The sequence below is a fragment of the Rhinolophus sinicus genome, linkage group LG02 (assembly GCF_036562045.2).
Source record: "Rhinolophus sinicus isolate RSC01 linkage group LG02, ASM3656204v1, whole genome shotgun sequence".
NCBI classification, from domain to species: domain Eukaryota; kingdom Metazoa; phylum Chordata; class Mammalia; order Chiroptera; family Rhinolophidae; genus Rhinolophus; species Rhinolophus sinicus.
Window position 1 is genome coordinate 153181163 of NC_133752.1, and position 12260 is coordinate 153193422.

At 36.0% G+C, this 12260-nt stretch overlaps 1 protein-coding gene across 2 annotated transcripts in view; it reads right to left on the bottom strand.

Annotated features, from left to right (window-relative positions):
* Positions 1 to 12260, bottom strand: part of ANO6 (anoctamin 6) — a 177838-nt gene that overhangs the window by 58028 nt on the left and 107550 nt on the right. For both annotated transcript variants that reach the window (XM_019748415.2, XM_019748416.2), the window contains exon 3: positions 8715 to 8846. In XM_019748415.2, the coding sequence (XP_019603974.2) occupies positions 8715 to 8846 (132 nt within the window). The remainder of the gene's footprint in view (positions 1 to 8714; positions 8847 to 12260) is intronic.

A 12260-nucleotide genomic window follows, 5' to 3' on the forward strand; every position in this document is an offset into this window, starting at 1 on the left:
TAGATTGTTTCTAATATTTCATTACTATGAAAATCCTTGTAGAACATTCTTTGTGCATTCATTATTACTTCCTCAGGAGAAAGTCTAGTAGCAGAATTATAAATCAAAGACTATATGCAATTTTAAGTTATTTAATACACATTGCCACACTGCCCTCCAGAACAGTTACACTAATTTATCCTATTTCAGTTCTTATCTAGTTCTTTACAAAGAACACCTGAAATATTTACCTGATTTCTCTCAAGATAATTGGTAGACCTTGAAGTTGGTTTATAATGCCCCCTATAACTATAAATACTTAAACAGTTGACTCAAGGATAGGACATTGTTATTTGCTTAAACATGCTGTTAATATATCTCCCTGGTGTTACTTAAATAAGATAGTTCTTGTTATTTTCCTTTGGCAAGGCAATTCACAAAGAACTAGTGGAATATTTAAAAAATTGATCACACCAGTTTTCTTGGTTTATCGGGTAGCTAAATTAGCACAGTGCTATATTTGTCAAACAGGTGCATATCAGGAAAAGACTGCTTTCTTAAGATTGCTTAGGTCTGTTTAATATGAAACCATCATCTTTACTTCTCCTTACAATTTACACTTGGATAAATAACAGTGTTCTTGACATTTAAAAAAGTTAGGGTAGAGTTGTCTTCCATGTTAAAATGAAAGAAAATTATTATTGTATATTGCCTGACATAGCCATTGCCCAATAAATATTTGTTGAATAAATGACTATCTGAGGTCACAGAATTTTTAACTAAATATTATCTATGTGCCTTGTTGGAAAACCTTACATATAAGAACCTAAACTATGTTCTGTAGTCTATGATGTGTATTTGGCAACACAAAATGATTAAACCAGATTCACTGGCTCTGAAAAATGCCCAGTCATACATTACATTGTGCTGTAAATTATCTATCTCTAGGGGAGCAAATTCATGGGCATTGCAACCTTGATCTACCTTCTTCTTCTTCTTCTTTTTTTCCCCCCTCCCTATTTCTAGTAAAGCCAAAGTGACTATAATCATTGAGGAGGACCTATGTACAGCACAAAAAGATGCATGTGATTCTATTATTGTTGGTGGAAGATAGTACTGGGGGTTCAAAGTGAAAAGGACAAGAGCATCTATGCCATTCCAGAAACTGATATTTTATTCATACCTCTTTTGAGAGGTTAATAAAGCTGTCAGAGAAGCAAAGAATAAAGCAATCAAAATCACAAAGGACAGACTGGCTTAATTAAGGAAGTTTTCTGTCCCTAAGCACCTTAGATTACACATCTCATTTGGCTTAATAAAGTCATTGTTGGGAAGGACTTGCTGGCGAATTACACCATAATAATACTGATTTTAAACACCAATCTGCCTTTTTCTTTGTCACCAGGTTTTTCAGCATAAAAAAGCAGGGGTTGTCATGTCTAAGAAGTAAAATTTACTGAATACACTGAGATGATAATAAAGCACAAATCAGTTAGGATTAATGAAATACACACATAGATTAATTTCAAATATTCTTACAGCTTTGTTAAGCATATTACTGATGGTGCTGTGACTGTATTTTTCAACTTGCCAATCTTTGTTAAGCCTATGAAGATGGATGAGAAATAAGTCAAAGGTACTTCATTTGTGCAAAACATTACTGTCTAGTTACTCTAAGTGCTATTTATTAGTTGTATATCATGTGCTCAAGAAGGTTTAGTAAGGAGAATAAGTTATTTAATCGAGACTTAATTTTAATTCATGGGTTGGTGATAAACCATTGAATGTGAGTGGACCTATCTGATGAGGGATTTACTCAAGAAGGTAAAGTGTGTTCACTAGGGGACAGAGAACAGATGAGCATCCAAGTGATAAGCACAGAGTGGAAGTGAATGTTTAGATTAAGTTTACTTCCAACTTTTCTTTTTTAAATGAATACTTTCGGTGTAATTACAAAAATAAATAAATGGTAACTTAGGAAACAGAAGTTTTCCAAGAAGGAAAAAAATATCACCTATCACCCACTGCTCAGATAACCACTGTAAATATTTTAGGGCAGTGTTTTCCAAACTTTTCTGCTTAAATGAACAACTTGGAGCACTGCTTAAAAAGCAGATTCTTGGGCCTCTCTTCTGGAAATTCTGACTCAGTAGGGTACAGGATGAGGCCTGAAATAATCCACTTTTAAAAACAAAGCAGATGACTCTTAACATCAGATAAGTTTAAAAAATATTGTTTTTCATGACACACCTTTCCTGTGCATCTAAACAGCTATTTTTAAAATATTTATCCCACTCAAGACTGTTCCATTTGAGAATTCAGTATAGCTGGTTTTTCAGAGCCCTTCACCCTTCTATAGATAACCCTTTAAAAAAGTGAGACACAGGCGACTTTTGGGACCAGGGCAAATGACAGCTTCTTCATTCAAACCTAAGGACAGATCTCAGAAGGGCTAAGCAGGAAAAGGGTTTTCTTGCCCCACATCTTTGTGAGATGAAATGGGATAATCATTTTACTTTGCAGGATTTCACTGTCCTCTTTGTTTGTTTGTTGGTAAGGATTGGGTCCAAAGACACTTCCTACTTTAGAAATAAGAAGATTTAGATTCACTGCTCTTGTCCTGAGAACTCAAAAATAAAACCAAACATGCTTATACCAGCAACACATTTTGTAGCTGTAATTTGACACTGCTGATTCTAATTGAATTTATTCCTTTTAACCTACAATCTTAGTATAAACAAGTAGGGTGTAAAGGAAGGAGATAAAAATATAAAGAAGAGCTCCCTGCCTTTGTCTAAAATATTAAAGAGTTGAAACTAGACTTGATTTCATTTCCTAAAACAAAAGACAGAACACCTTCCAAAAGTTATCTGAGAAGGTGAAACCAACCAACACTGGCTGCCCTCATCTCCTTAACCTATCCTAATATGAGCCTCAAGTTTCCAATTCATGGACTATCTGTGTCATTTCCAGGAAATGTTTTATACTGTTCTGATTCTTCATTATTCCTCTCTGCCATCCCTTTATTTCTTCAATTTGGAGAAGGTATGCCAATATTAAGTCCATGCAATCAGGCCTTTCCCTTTACGAGGATCCATGGGATACATCTCTTCTAGGGGATCCTCAGACCAGAACATTACATTTCTTTCGAACAATCAGTTTTGTTTTTATTGGGTTGAAACTAGACTGTATTACTGATGACATTCCCTATTTTCGTTGGCCATGAGGAAACCAGGAGGCAAACTTGCCAATAAACCATAACTTTTGATTAGGGCCTTATAGTTAATAATAAATCATTTTGTTTATTACTCTAATACATGGCTTCATTTTATTTTCTGGCCTTTACATTTCTGTTACCCTGATTTCCTCATCTAATTATTTTTATTCTTGATATATTTTTGTAAGTGAGCTCAAATACTTTTTAATGAATTATAAATTAATAAACTATGCTAATATAGTATTTGCATAAGTAGAGAGCTAATGACTATGAAGACTGTACATTGCATGTTGAGTCCAATAATGATTTGTGAATTATCTGTACTGTTAGTTATCGTCTTACTAGCCAGAAATAACCATATTCTTAATGCACATAAGACTTAATGAGAAATCAACCCCTGTGATCACCTCGATACAAAAAAATTTAAAAATCATTTCATAAAATTTGAAATCCAACTATAGAAACTCTTAGCAATATATAACTGAAGAGAACTCCTTTAACTTTTTAAAAGAATACCACTAAAAACTTATAGCAAGTGTGATATTTAATGGTGAAATTTTAGAAACAGTCCCACTGAAATCAGGAACAATACAATGATGATTACTACGTGTTATTGGTTCTATGTCTTAGGCATTGCACTTGGACAAGAAAAAAGTATAAAGATGGCAGAGAGACAATATGATCTTTTTTCTTTTTTTTTGGAGCAAACTTGAAATATTGTAAACTGCTAGAACTAGAAAGAGTTTATCAAGATTCTTAGATAGAACTTATAAAAATCAATAGACTTTTTAACACACAATAAATCACAAACTGCAATTTAAAATTCTGACAACAAAAATTTAAAACATTAATAATTAATAAAATGTACAAGATATTCATGGACATTATAAAACTTCACTAAAGAATGTAAGACACAATAAATGGAGTGATGTGCTGTGTTAATCATACTAGAACTTTCTGATGAACTTTTAAACATTTCCAAAGAGATCTCATCCAGTTTCTATACAAACAGTTCCAGCCTCAAGGTTACACATCTACAACAATGTGTAACAGTTTTAAAAGCTAACAGGATCTTTAACCAATTAGTCAGTTATCTCACATTATTTGAAAGTGTGGATATAATTTAGTTTGATCACTCATTTTTTAAAAAGCTCTTTTTCTATGGTCTCATCTCTATGGGCCAAATCCTTCTGCCATACAGTAAAGAATTTTTAAGGTCAGACATGAAATACAAATTTTCACTTTCATATATAAACTTTTTATCAACTTAAAGAAATAAATTTTCCATCAACTTTCAGGAATGGATTCTGCTGATAAAACATAAATAAATAAAACACATATTCAGGACTGTTTGTACTGTTTCTGTGCTATCTAGACCCCCCACATACTCTTTACCATTATTTGAATTATACCATTATTTGGTCATAAACACATCTGTTTGAAGGGAAGCCAAGTGGCAGACAAAATGAAATTCAAATAGATCAATTCTGCCATTTGCTAGCAGTTCTAAAAAAAGGAAATGAAAGAAAGAAGCATTACTAACCAAATCGAGCAGGAGGAGTTGGAAAAGTATATGAGAATCTGTTTTATTTAGAACATTTTTGTCCTTCACAATATATATCAAACATATTTAAATATATTTAATCACTTACTGTGCCAGACACTGCTGGCTGCCTAGTGAACAGTCATTCTCCACTTCTTCATTACTAAGAAAAGCACAGTAGTTTTCAGATATTGAGTGATCAGGTGTTTCAAGAGATGAAAGACTAGTCTTGATTAGTCTATGCTAATGATGGTGACTCCATTCATCTTGCCAGGAGTTGGTTAGGGATAGATTTGTGATAGACAATGAACTGTGAAAGGATGTCTGTTTTGGGCCCTTCCAGGGGAGTTTTCTTTCCCCTTAAAAAAGGGCCATGAGAAAGGGCATTCTCTCCCTTTGCCTCTGGATGCCTGGAATTGTAGCAGCCATCTTATAACAGAGTGAAGCCAGTTTAAGAATAGCCAACATTTGGAGGATGGCAGGGCAGACGGACGAAATGAACTTTGATTCCTGATGACCTCATTAAGCCAATAAATTATCTACCCAAGAAATGGTCCTATCTCCAGGCTACTTCTTAAATGAGAAAATTATTATTTTCTTTAAGCATGTAAGCCATTTTGAGTTTGATCTTCCTATTACTTGCAGTAAGAAACAAAGAAATTGAAATGATTCTGTGTTAAGAACTACTGGCTAAAAGAGCGTTTATAACCACTTAAAGTCATCCCCTTGCAAAATCTAAATGTAAATTTTTTATGCTTTTAAAAGGAAGGTGTGAGGTTTATGAAGTATTTTCACTAATATAAAGCGATAAAGTTACAAGATATTTGGAGGTTTGGTTAGAAAAATAATTTCTCTTTTACTTTTGGGAAGACATAGCCTTTTAACTCCTCTGTGTTTTTGATATGTGTGGCCCTATCACTTCTACCTTTCTCCATCATCTCTAAAAAAAGTATTTAACAGTAGTCTTTAGGTCAGCTCCTGGCAAAGTCAACCTTGGTGTTGCTTTAGGAAATCAATATGGTTCAGACATTTTTTTTTTTCCTCTCAAAGTAAACAGCATTTTGAAATTGCTTTTCCTTGGTGTTGTCCTAAATCCTATATGAGGACTGGCAGGGAGTATGACAGAACTTGCAAAAGTTTTTCCAATTAATAAAAATGTGATTCCAAAGCTGAGCTGTGCATTCTGCTGGAGTCTAACTTAAGCAATTATGTACAAATAGAAATGCAAAACACTTCAAAGCACGGCTTATAAAAACCAACATCACGGTACGTCAATCCATGAGTTCAGGGATTGCCCAAGTTAATGATTTTTTTTTTCTCCTGATATATGAGTTACCCTGGGACCTATGTTTCTGTGTAAAGCAAATGTAGAACTTATTAATAATGCAAGCAGCTGTAGGGCTCCTTCACCATGGCAGTGAAGCTCTTGTCTAAAACTAGAACTACTTCCTTTATACGTTACTGGGTTAGATTTGTTTAACTTACTTCATGTAGTACTCCATCCAGTTCCACTGGCATTCGGATGCTTAATGAATATTTTATGAAGGTGACTATGACTGCATAAGGAGATATCTTAGTGTCCACAGGAACATGATAAAGTACTCTAAGCTACTGAAATAGTGATAAAACTATACAATAATAGGAGAGTCATGCCTTTTCATACCAGTGCACGGTTATAAGAAAACCCCAAATAAATGGGAAGTGACAGGAATGAACATTACTATCTAACATATGTTGAAAATTTATATAACATCTCTATATACTATTGTATTTAATAAAAACCACAACCCTACGGACTAAGTATCAGGATTCCCATTTTCCTGAATCTAAGATGCCATTGGTTGCATGGTGAGCCAATATTCTAGGTACCGATAAGAAAAAATTCAGCCAATGAAATTATGGCACGCCATTTGTGAGATGTACTCGGATATCAGAGATGTCAAAATGTAAAAATAACAGGCATCTCAAAAATAATCATAAAATATGATGATAAGAAAATTCACTGAAGTCACACAGCCAGTTAGTAGCTGTGGCAAAGACAAGCCAGCATCCAACAAACCTCCTGTTCCCCTTCCACAGGGTGGAGTTCCTACGGAGAAATGGCTGTCCAGCAAGAAAGTACACTTTCCACCTGCCTGAGTTCTGGTCAATAGAATGTGAACACAACTGATGTAGTCACTTCCAGGCCAAATAGGTAAAGAAGCATGGGTACTTTCTCCATCCTCTCTCTTATCCTAGCTACTATTTATGTTGATGCCCAGGATGATGTTAGAAACTACCTGTGAATATGGCAACACCTCTGTGTCAGTCGGGTTCCTGAATGACTGCAAGGAACAGAGCTATACCTGTACCTCCAAACCACTGTGCCAAATAGGGATGCCACATTGGGCTTGACACGAGCAAGAAATACACTTTGATTTTGTTAAGCCTCTGTCATTCGGGACTAGTCTGTGAAATCAACTAGAATTACTCCAAGTAATACAGTGGCAGAATTAGAATCTGAATGTGAGGTTCCAAAGCCAAGGCTCATCCTGTGACACCACGTAAATACAAACCTCCAAACTTACCCTTTCCAAAATACAAACAAAAAATCAAAATAAAACAGGACTGATTACTTCATTTTAAATAGGTTTCACTTGGTTTGAACAAATGGGCACAAATCAATAATTTTAAGAATATTTCAGAGAGAGTCCAGCTAGGGACAATTAAAGCTGTATGTATGTAATAGCACAGATGTGAGGAAAAAACAGAAACAAAGAATTGAAGAAGTGATTTTCACAGTGGGTAAAAGTGACACTTACAGGTATGCTCTCTTTTTCTCCTGTTCTAGTTTAATACAGTTTGAGTTCAGGGAAAGGAAATCCAGGCAGGTGTAAAAACCCTAGCCTACTAAACAGTTTAACCTCTTGAGGTAACGATGGTCCTGTTACCCGAAAGAGCTTGAAGCAAAGGAAAGGGAGGAAGGAGCAGCTTGATTGGCAATGGATGACAAGGACAGAAGGGAGGTGACAGAAAATGGGAGAGGTCAAGAGGACAGTTTCTAGATTCAAGACAAGAGTTTGAAGGACGGCTCCACTATTTCTTATACTAGAGCAATCACTTAAACTCTCTAAGGGTCAATTCTGTCCTCTAGAATGGTATGATAATAAAATACATCTCATGTTATGGGGATTAAATGAGAAAATGCATGTAAAAGGCATGTACCGTCTGTGAGTGAGCACACACAGAATGCTAGTTACTCCCCTTGCTGTCATTATTAATTGTTACCTTCCTTTCCTACCTAGTTGCAAACAGCCACGTGTGTTTTTAATATAAATCTCTTCTGTAGGTAGTGCTTTTCCTTGGAAGAAAGTCTGCCTTCAGCTGTGAAACCAACTGAGGTTAAGAGCCTGTGGAAGTTTCTATTTCAAATTAAAAATAAAAGAAATGTGTTAACATGCCTTGAGGGAATGATGAACAGAGAAAATATGAAGGTATGTATGGTATATGATATTTCAAACACCAGTTTCACTTTACTGCTTACATAAAAACAGCACTTTTTACTTTTCACAATATTATAAAGAATAAAAAGAAAGAAAAAGAGCATATGTCATGCAGGACGGCCTGCGGGGTCTCTGCTCCCGCTCCCCACATAAGGACGCAGGATGTGGCTAGGCCAAAAAGGAACACCCACGGAGCCATAGGTAGAGGAGTCATACCACTATAGTCTCACTGGAGACTGGATTCACATGACGTGCGACCTGCTGTCCACTTTCCTGCCAACCGACCAACGACTCTCCTCAACTCCCCTCGACTCACCAACCAGCACAGCCGCGGCAGCAATATCAGGGGCCAATTGTCTAACTGGCTACAGCTGACGGCCAACTAGCCATAACCGATGGCCATCTACTACCCGAGCCAGCACCTTTCCACGTGAGGCCGAGAGCCTGGAAACTGCACTCCTGGCTCTGTCCCCACAGCATAAAAAAAGCTTACCTTTTGTTTTTCATTTGAACCCTTTTTGTTGGTCTCCTTCTTCCTACTTTCATCTTCATACACGAGAACAAAGTCAATTCTTCGGTGGCCGTCATTAAAGAAGAGGGAGTCAAATTTTCCATTAAATTCTTCCTGTGTGCAATGGAAAAACAAATTTAAATATAATTTTTGAAAGAAAAATGCCAATTTATAAGTGTTTATTTTCTAGCTTTAGTGGGTACATCGATGTATTTACAGAAAAAGAGAAATACATCCATTACTAGTTACTTGACAAAGGTCACTGTCCCCACGATCTTCGCAAGCATAGTCTGTTCTTGGTGAAAGGAACGCCGTGAATTGAGCAGTTTCGCATTATTCTACGAGTGCCTGGGAAAATACCAGCAGTATATATGCGACACAATCATCCCAAAATTATTCCCACCTCAAACAGCAAAAGGAGTATCCGGTTTGGAAATAAACACAGTAACCAGAGATGCCGATCCACAGGACTGAAGTTCATTTAACAAGAAGAAAAATCTCCTAAAACAAAGCAGTGTTGATGAAAACCTCATCCTTCCTTTGTCTTATTTTCTAACTTTTTCATCATCTTTCCTGACTTTTCTCTGGACCTCACCACTTTATCGAAGGTATCATTTGATAACCTTAAACAAATGCTTCACTATATACAAAAGCTACAATGGTCTTTGGTATTTGTTCCAAATTTCACAAAAGATACCCCCTCATTCCTAGGGAGAAAAAAAATAGCAACGACAACAAAATAAATGAGACTTTCATTTAGATCTCAAAAGCCTGATGGGTTAAAAAACAAAGAAATAATGGCAAAACACAGACCTAATACAATTGAAAACCATGTCTATTTGGAAATGAACACAGTACTATTCTCTATTACTATATGGAACACATCTCTATGACTATATGGATTTGAAAAGAATTGTTTCAAAAGACTTGAGTTTGTTTTCTCACATAGTTTGTCAGGATACTTATGTAAATTTTGTTGTTTAAGAATCAAACTGCTTTTCAACTAAGTAATATTTTTAATATTTTCAGTTTTTTAATTAAAAGCTCATGGGGAGATTGCATTTTGCAGTCATTTGGTGGAAGCACTTAATCATTCAATGTGATTAATTCTTCTCTGCAGTCAGCATCAATTAATACAAAAATAACCTAATTTATACCACCACTTCCTCTTTTTCTTCCCACTTTGGAGATGTATCTTTTGCTAAACATATACAACCTGACACTTGTGATTCCTTTCCTCTTTTCCAGCAGGGAGCCTGTGAAGGTTTATTAGTAGTTGACGCTCCCCCCATTTAGCAGGGTACTCCACCTGCAGAATGCATGCCACTGATGTAACCTAACTCAATACACCTTCATCTCAGCCTCATTTAACCACAGGCTCTAACCACAGACAGTGTGACTTTGCCTGGAGACCTTTCCTAGCCAGGGCACTGTGGGGCCAGGAAAACAGACACATCAACGTCTTAGGCTGATGCCGCTACCCAATTCTTTTATTTGCAATTTAAAACCAACAAACTTTCTTTAAGAGTATTAAAAAGCTATACAAAAATGCTCAGTCCTGTCTTCTTCCTATCAGCCAGAGTCCTTGAGGTCTCTTCAATTTCTCTTCCTTTCAATGAAGATGTTACTATTGGTGCCACCCTAGGCAGCTGCTAGAGGAAAATTCTGTGTAGAGTAAAAAGAAAAATGAATAGTTTCTCAGAATGGTGAGGAGGAGGTGAGATAGGGTGGACTATAGCCACAAAAACCGGGTTATCGTTGCAGACATCTGTAAAGTGTATAAAAACAAATTGTTCTCTCTTGCCCACATTATGTTGCCTTTGGTGGCATCCAGCAGGAGCTCATTGAAGTTAAGTTCTGAAGAATTAGGCCTGAAATGAGAACCACATTTTCTTAGGACTCCAGGCAGTCTTCCTTGCATGGCCATTGCTCAGGGGCACAGATTGGCAGCTAACTCTACGCTAATCTGGTCTGCACGCACATCTCTCTCGTGTGATAGAACATAATGGCCCTTTGGAGGAAAACCCCTACAGACTTGGCAACAGTTGTCTGTGAGAAATAACTAGGTCAAATTCTGATATGGTATTATTAGAATGCAATGTCAGGGAAAAGGGTGCCAATTTTCTACTGCTGTGAAATCCAGGTTTCCTATCTCTTGGCGGAAAACATTCTACCAGGCAATTGGGAAGAAGGGAGAAACTAAATGCTGGGTTGGAAAGAATATGTAACAAACAAGGGAATCAGTCTAAATAAAAAAGGCTAGTTTATGGATAAAACTGTTATGTTTATAAAAAATGGAAAAAAGGCTGGATTTTTCAGTAATAAGTCCCACTACAGGCCCAACTCACCCAACAGGACATCAAAATAATAGAAAACTTAAGAAAAAAAAGTCCTCTCCTAAAATTTTGCTTTTGCGTTATATGAAGTTTTAATAATTTCTCAGGATAAATACAGTTTATCTTTAAATGACTGATTATTCAGAGGTGAATTATTCAAGTCCTGGCCTCTTTACGCCTTCTCTCAGTTTACTCAAAATTTGATCTTTAAAAATTTTACTCTCAAAACCCCATTAAAAGAAGGCAATACAAGCTGCTGCTGAACTCCTATGGAGTTTCAAGAATCATTCAAGTAAACACCTGAAAAACCTGTTGAATTTTATTTTATTCTTGTTATTTTTATTGTTGTTGCTGTTATTATTATGTTTGTAACGAGTATTTTTAATGCATTTAACATTAACTTCCTATCCGAAGGTATCTGAAAGGAGGTTCAACATTTTTACCAATATGTCTTCTGACATTTTATTTTCTGTTGTTATTACCTCCTTCCTCCTTGATGCTCATATTTATCACCTCACTCTAAACCTTCTACCCCGGCTGTCTAGCTTTACAACTCACCCCATCAAAGCAACATTCTTTTAAAAATCACTCTCTTATTATCATTCCTCTATTCTGAAACCAGGAAGGTTTCAAGATTCTAATCCCCAGGTTTTGTAGGGTGATACTGAAGGGCTTTTCTAATTTGAACCTGTTAAGCTAGGATAAAACACCTTGGCTTCTTCTTGCCTCTACTTTGATTCTCCTAATAATGTTCATTCTGTGCCACCCATCGTCCATTTATTCATCATCCATCATCCATTTATCCAGTTCAAGAAATAAGAGCATGCTTAATTCCACAGAAATCTCTTTATCTTATATCAGTCACTGAGTTGGTCAATAATTTGCAGATTTCTAGACTCCATCCCAGTCCTACTAAATTAAAATCTAGGGTTTAGCATGAAAAAAATCAGCATTTTAAACAAATTCTGCAGTTAATTCTTAGATACACTAAATATCTGAGAAACTCTGCTCTTAACCTCTTTAGAGAATTTTTCTTTTACTGCTTGGCATCAGCCTGACTACTGGGTATTTAATTAGTATTTCTGTGATATGAAATAAAAATCACACGTTAAGTCATTTAACCCCCCACCAAAAATTTGATCTTTAGTCTTGTCTACCAAGTCAAATGGCACCAAGATAAAATTTAAACAAA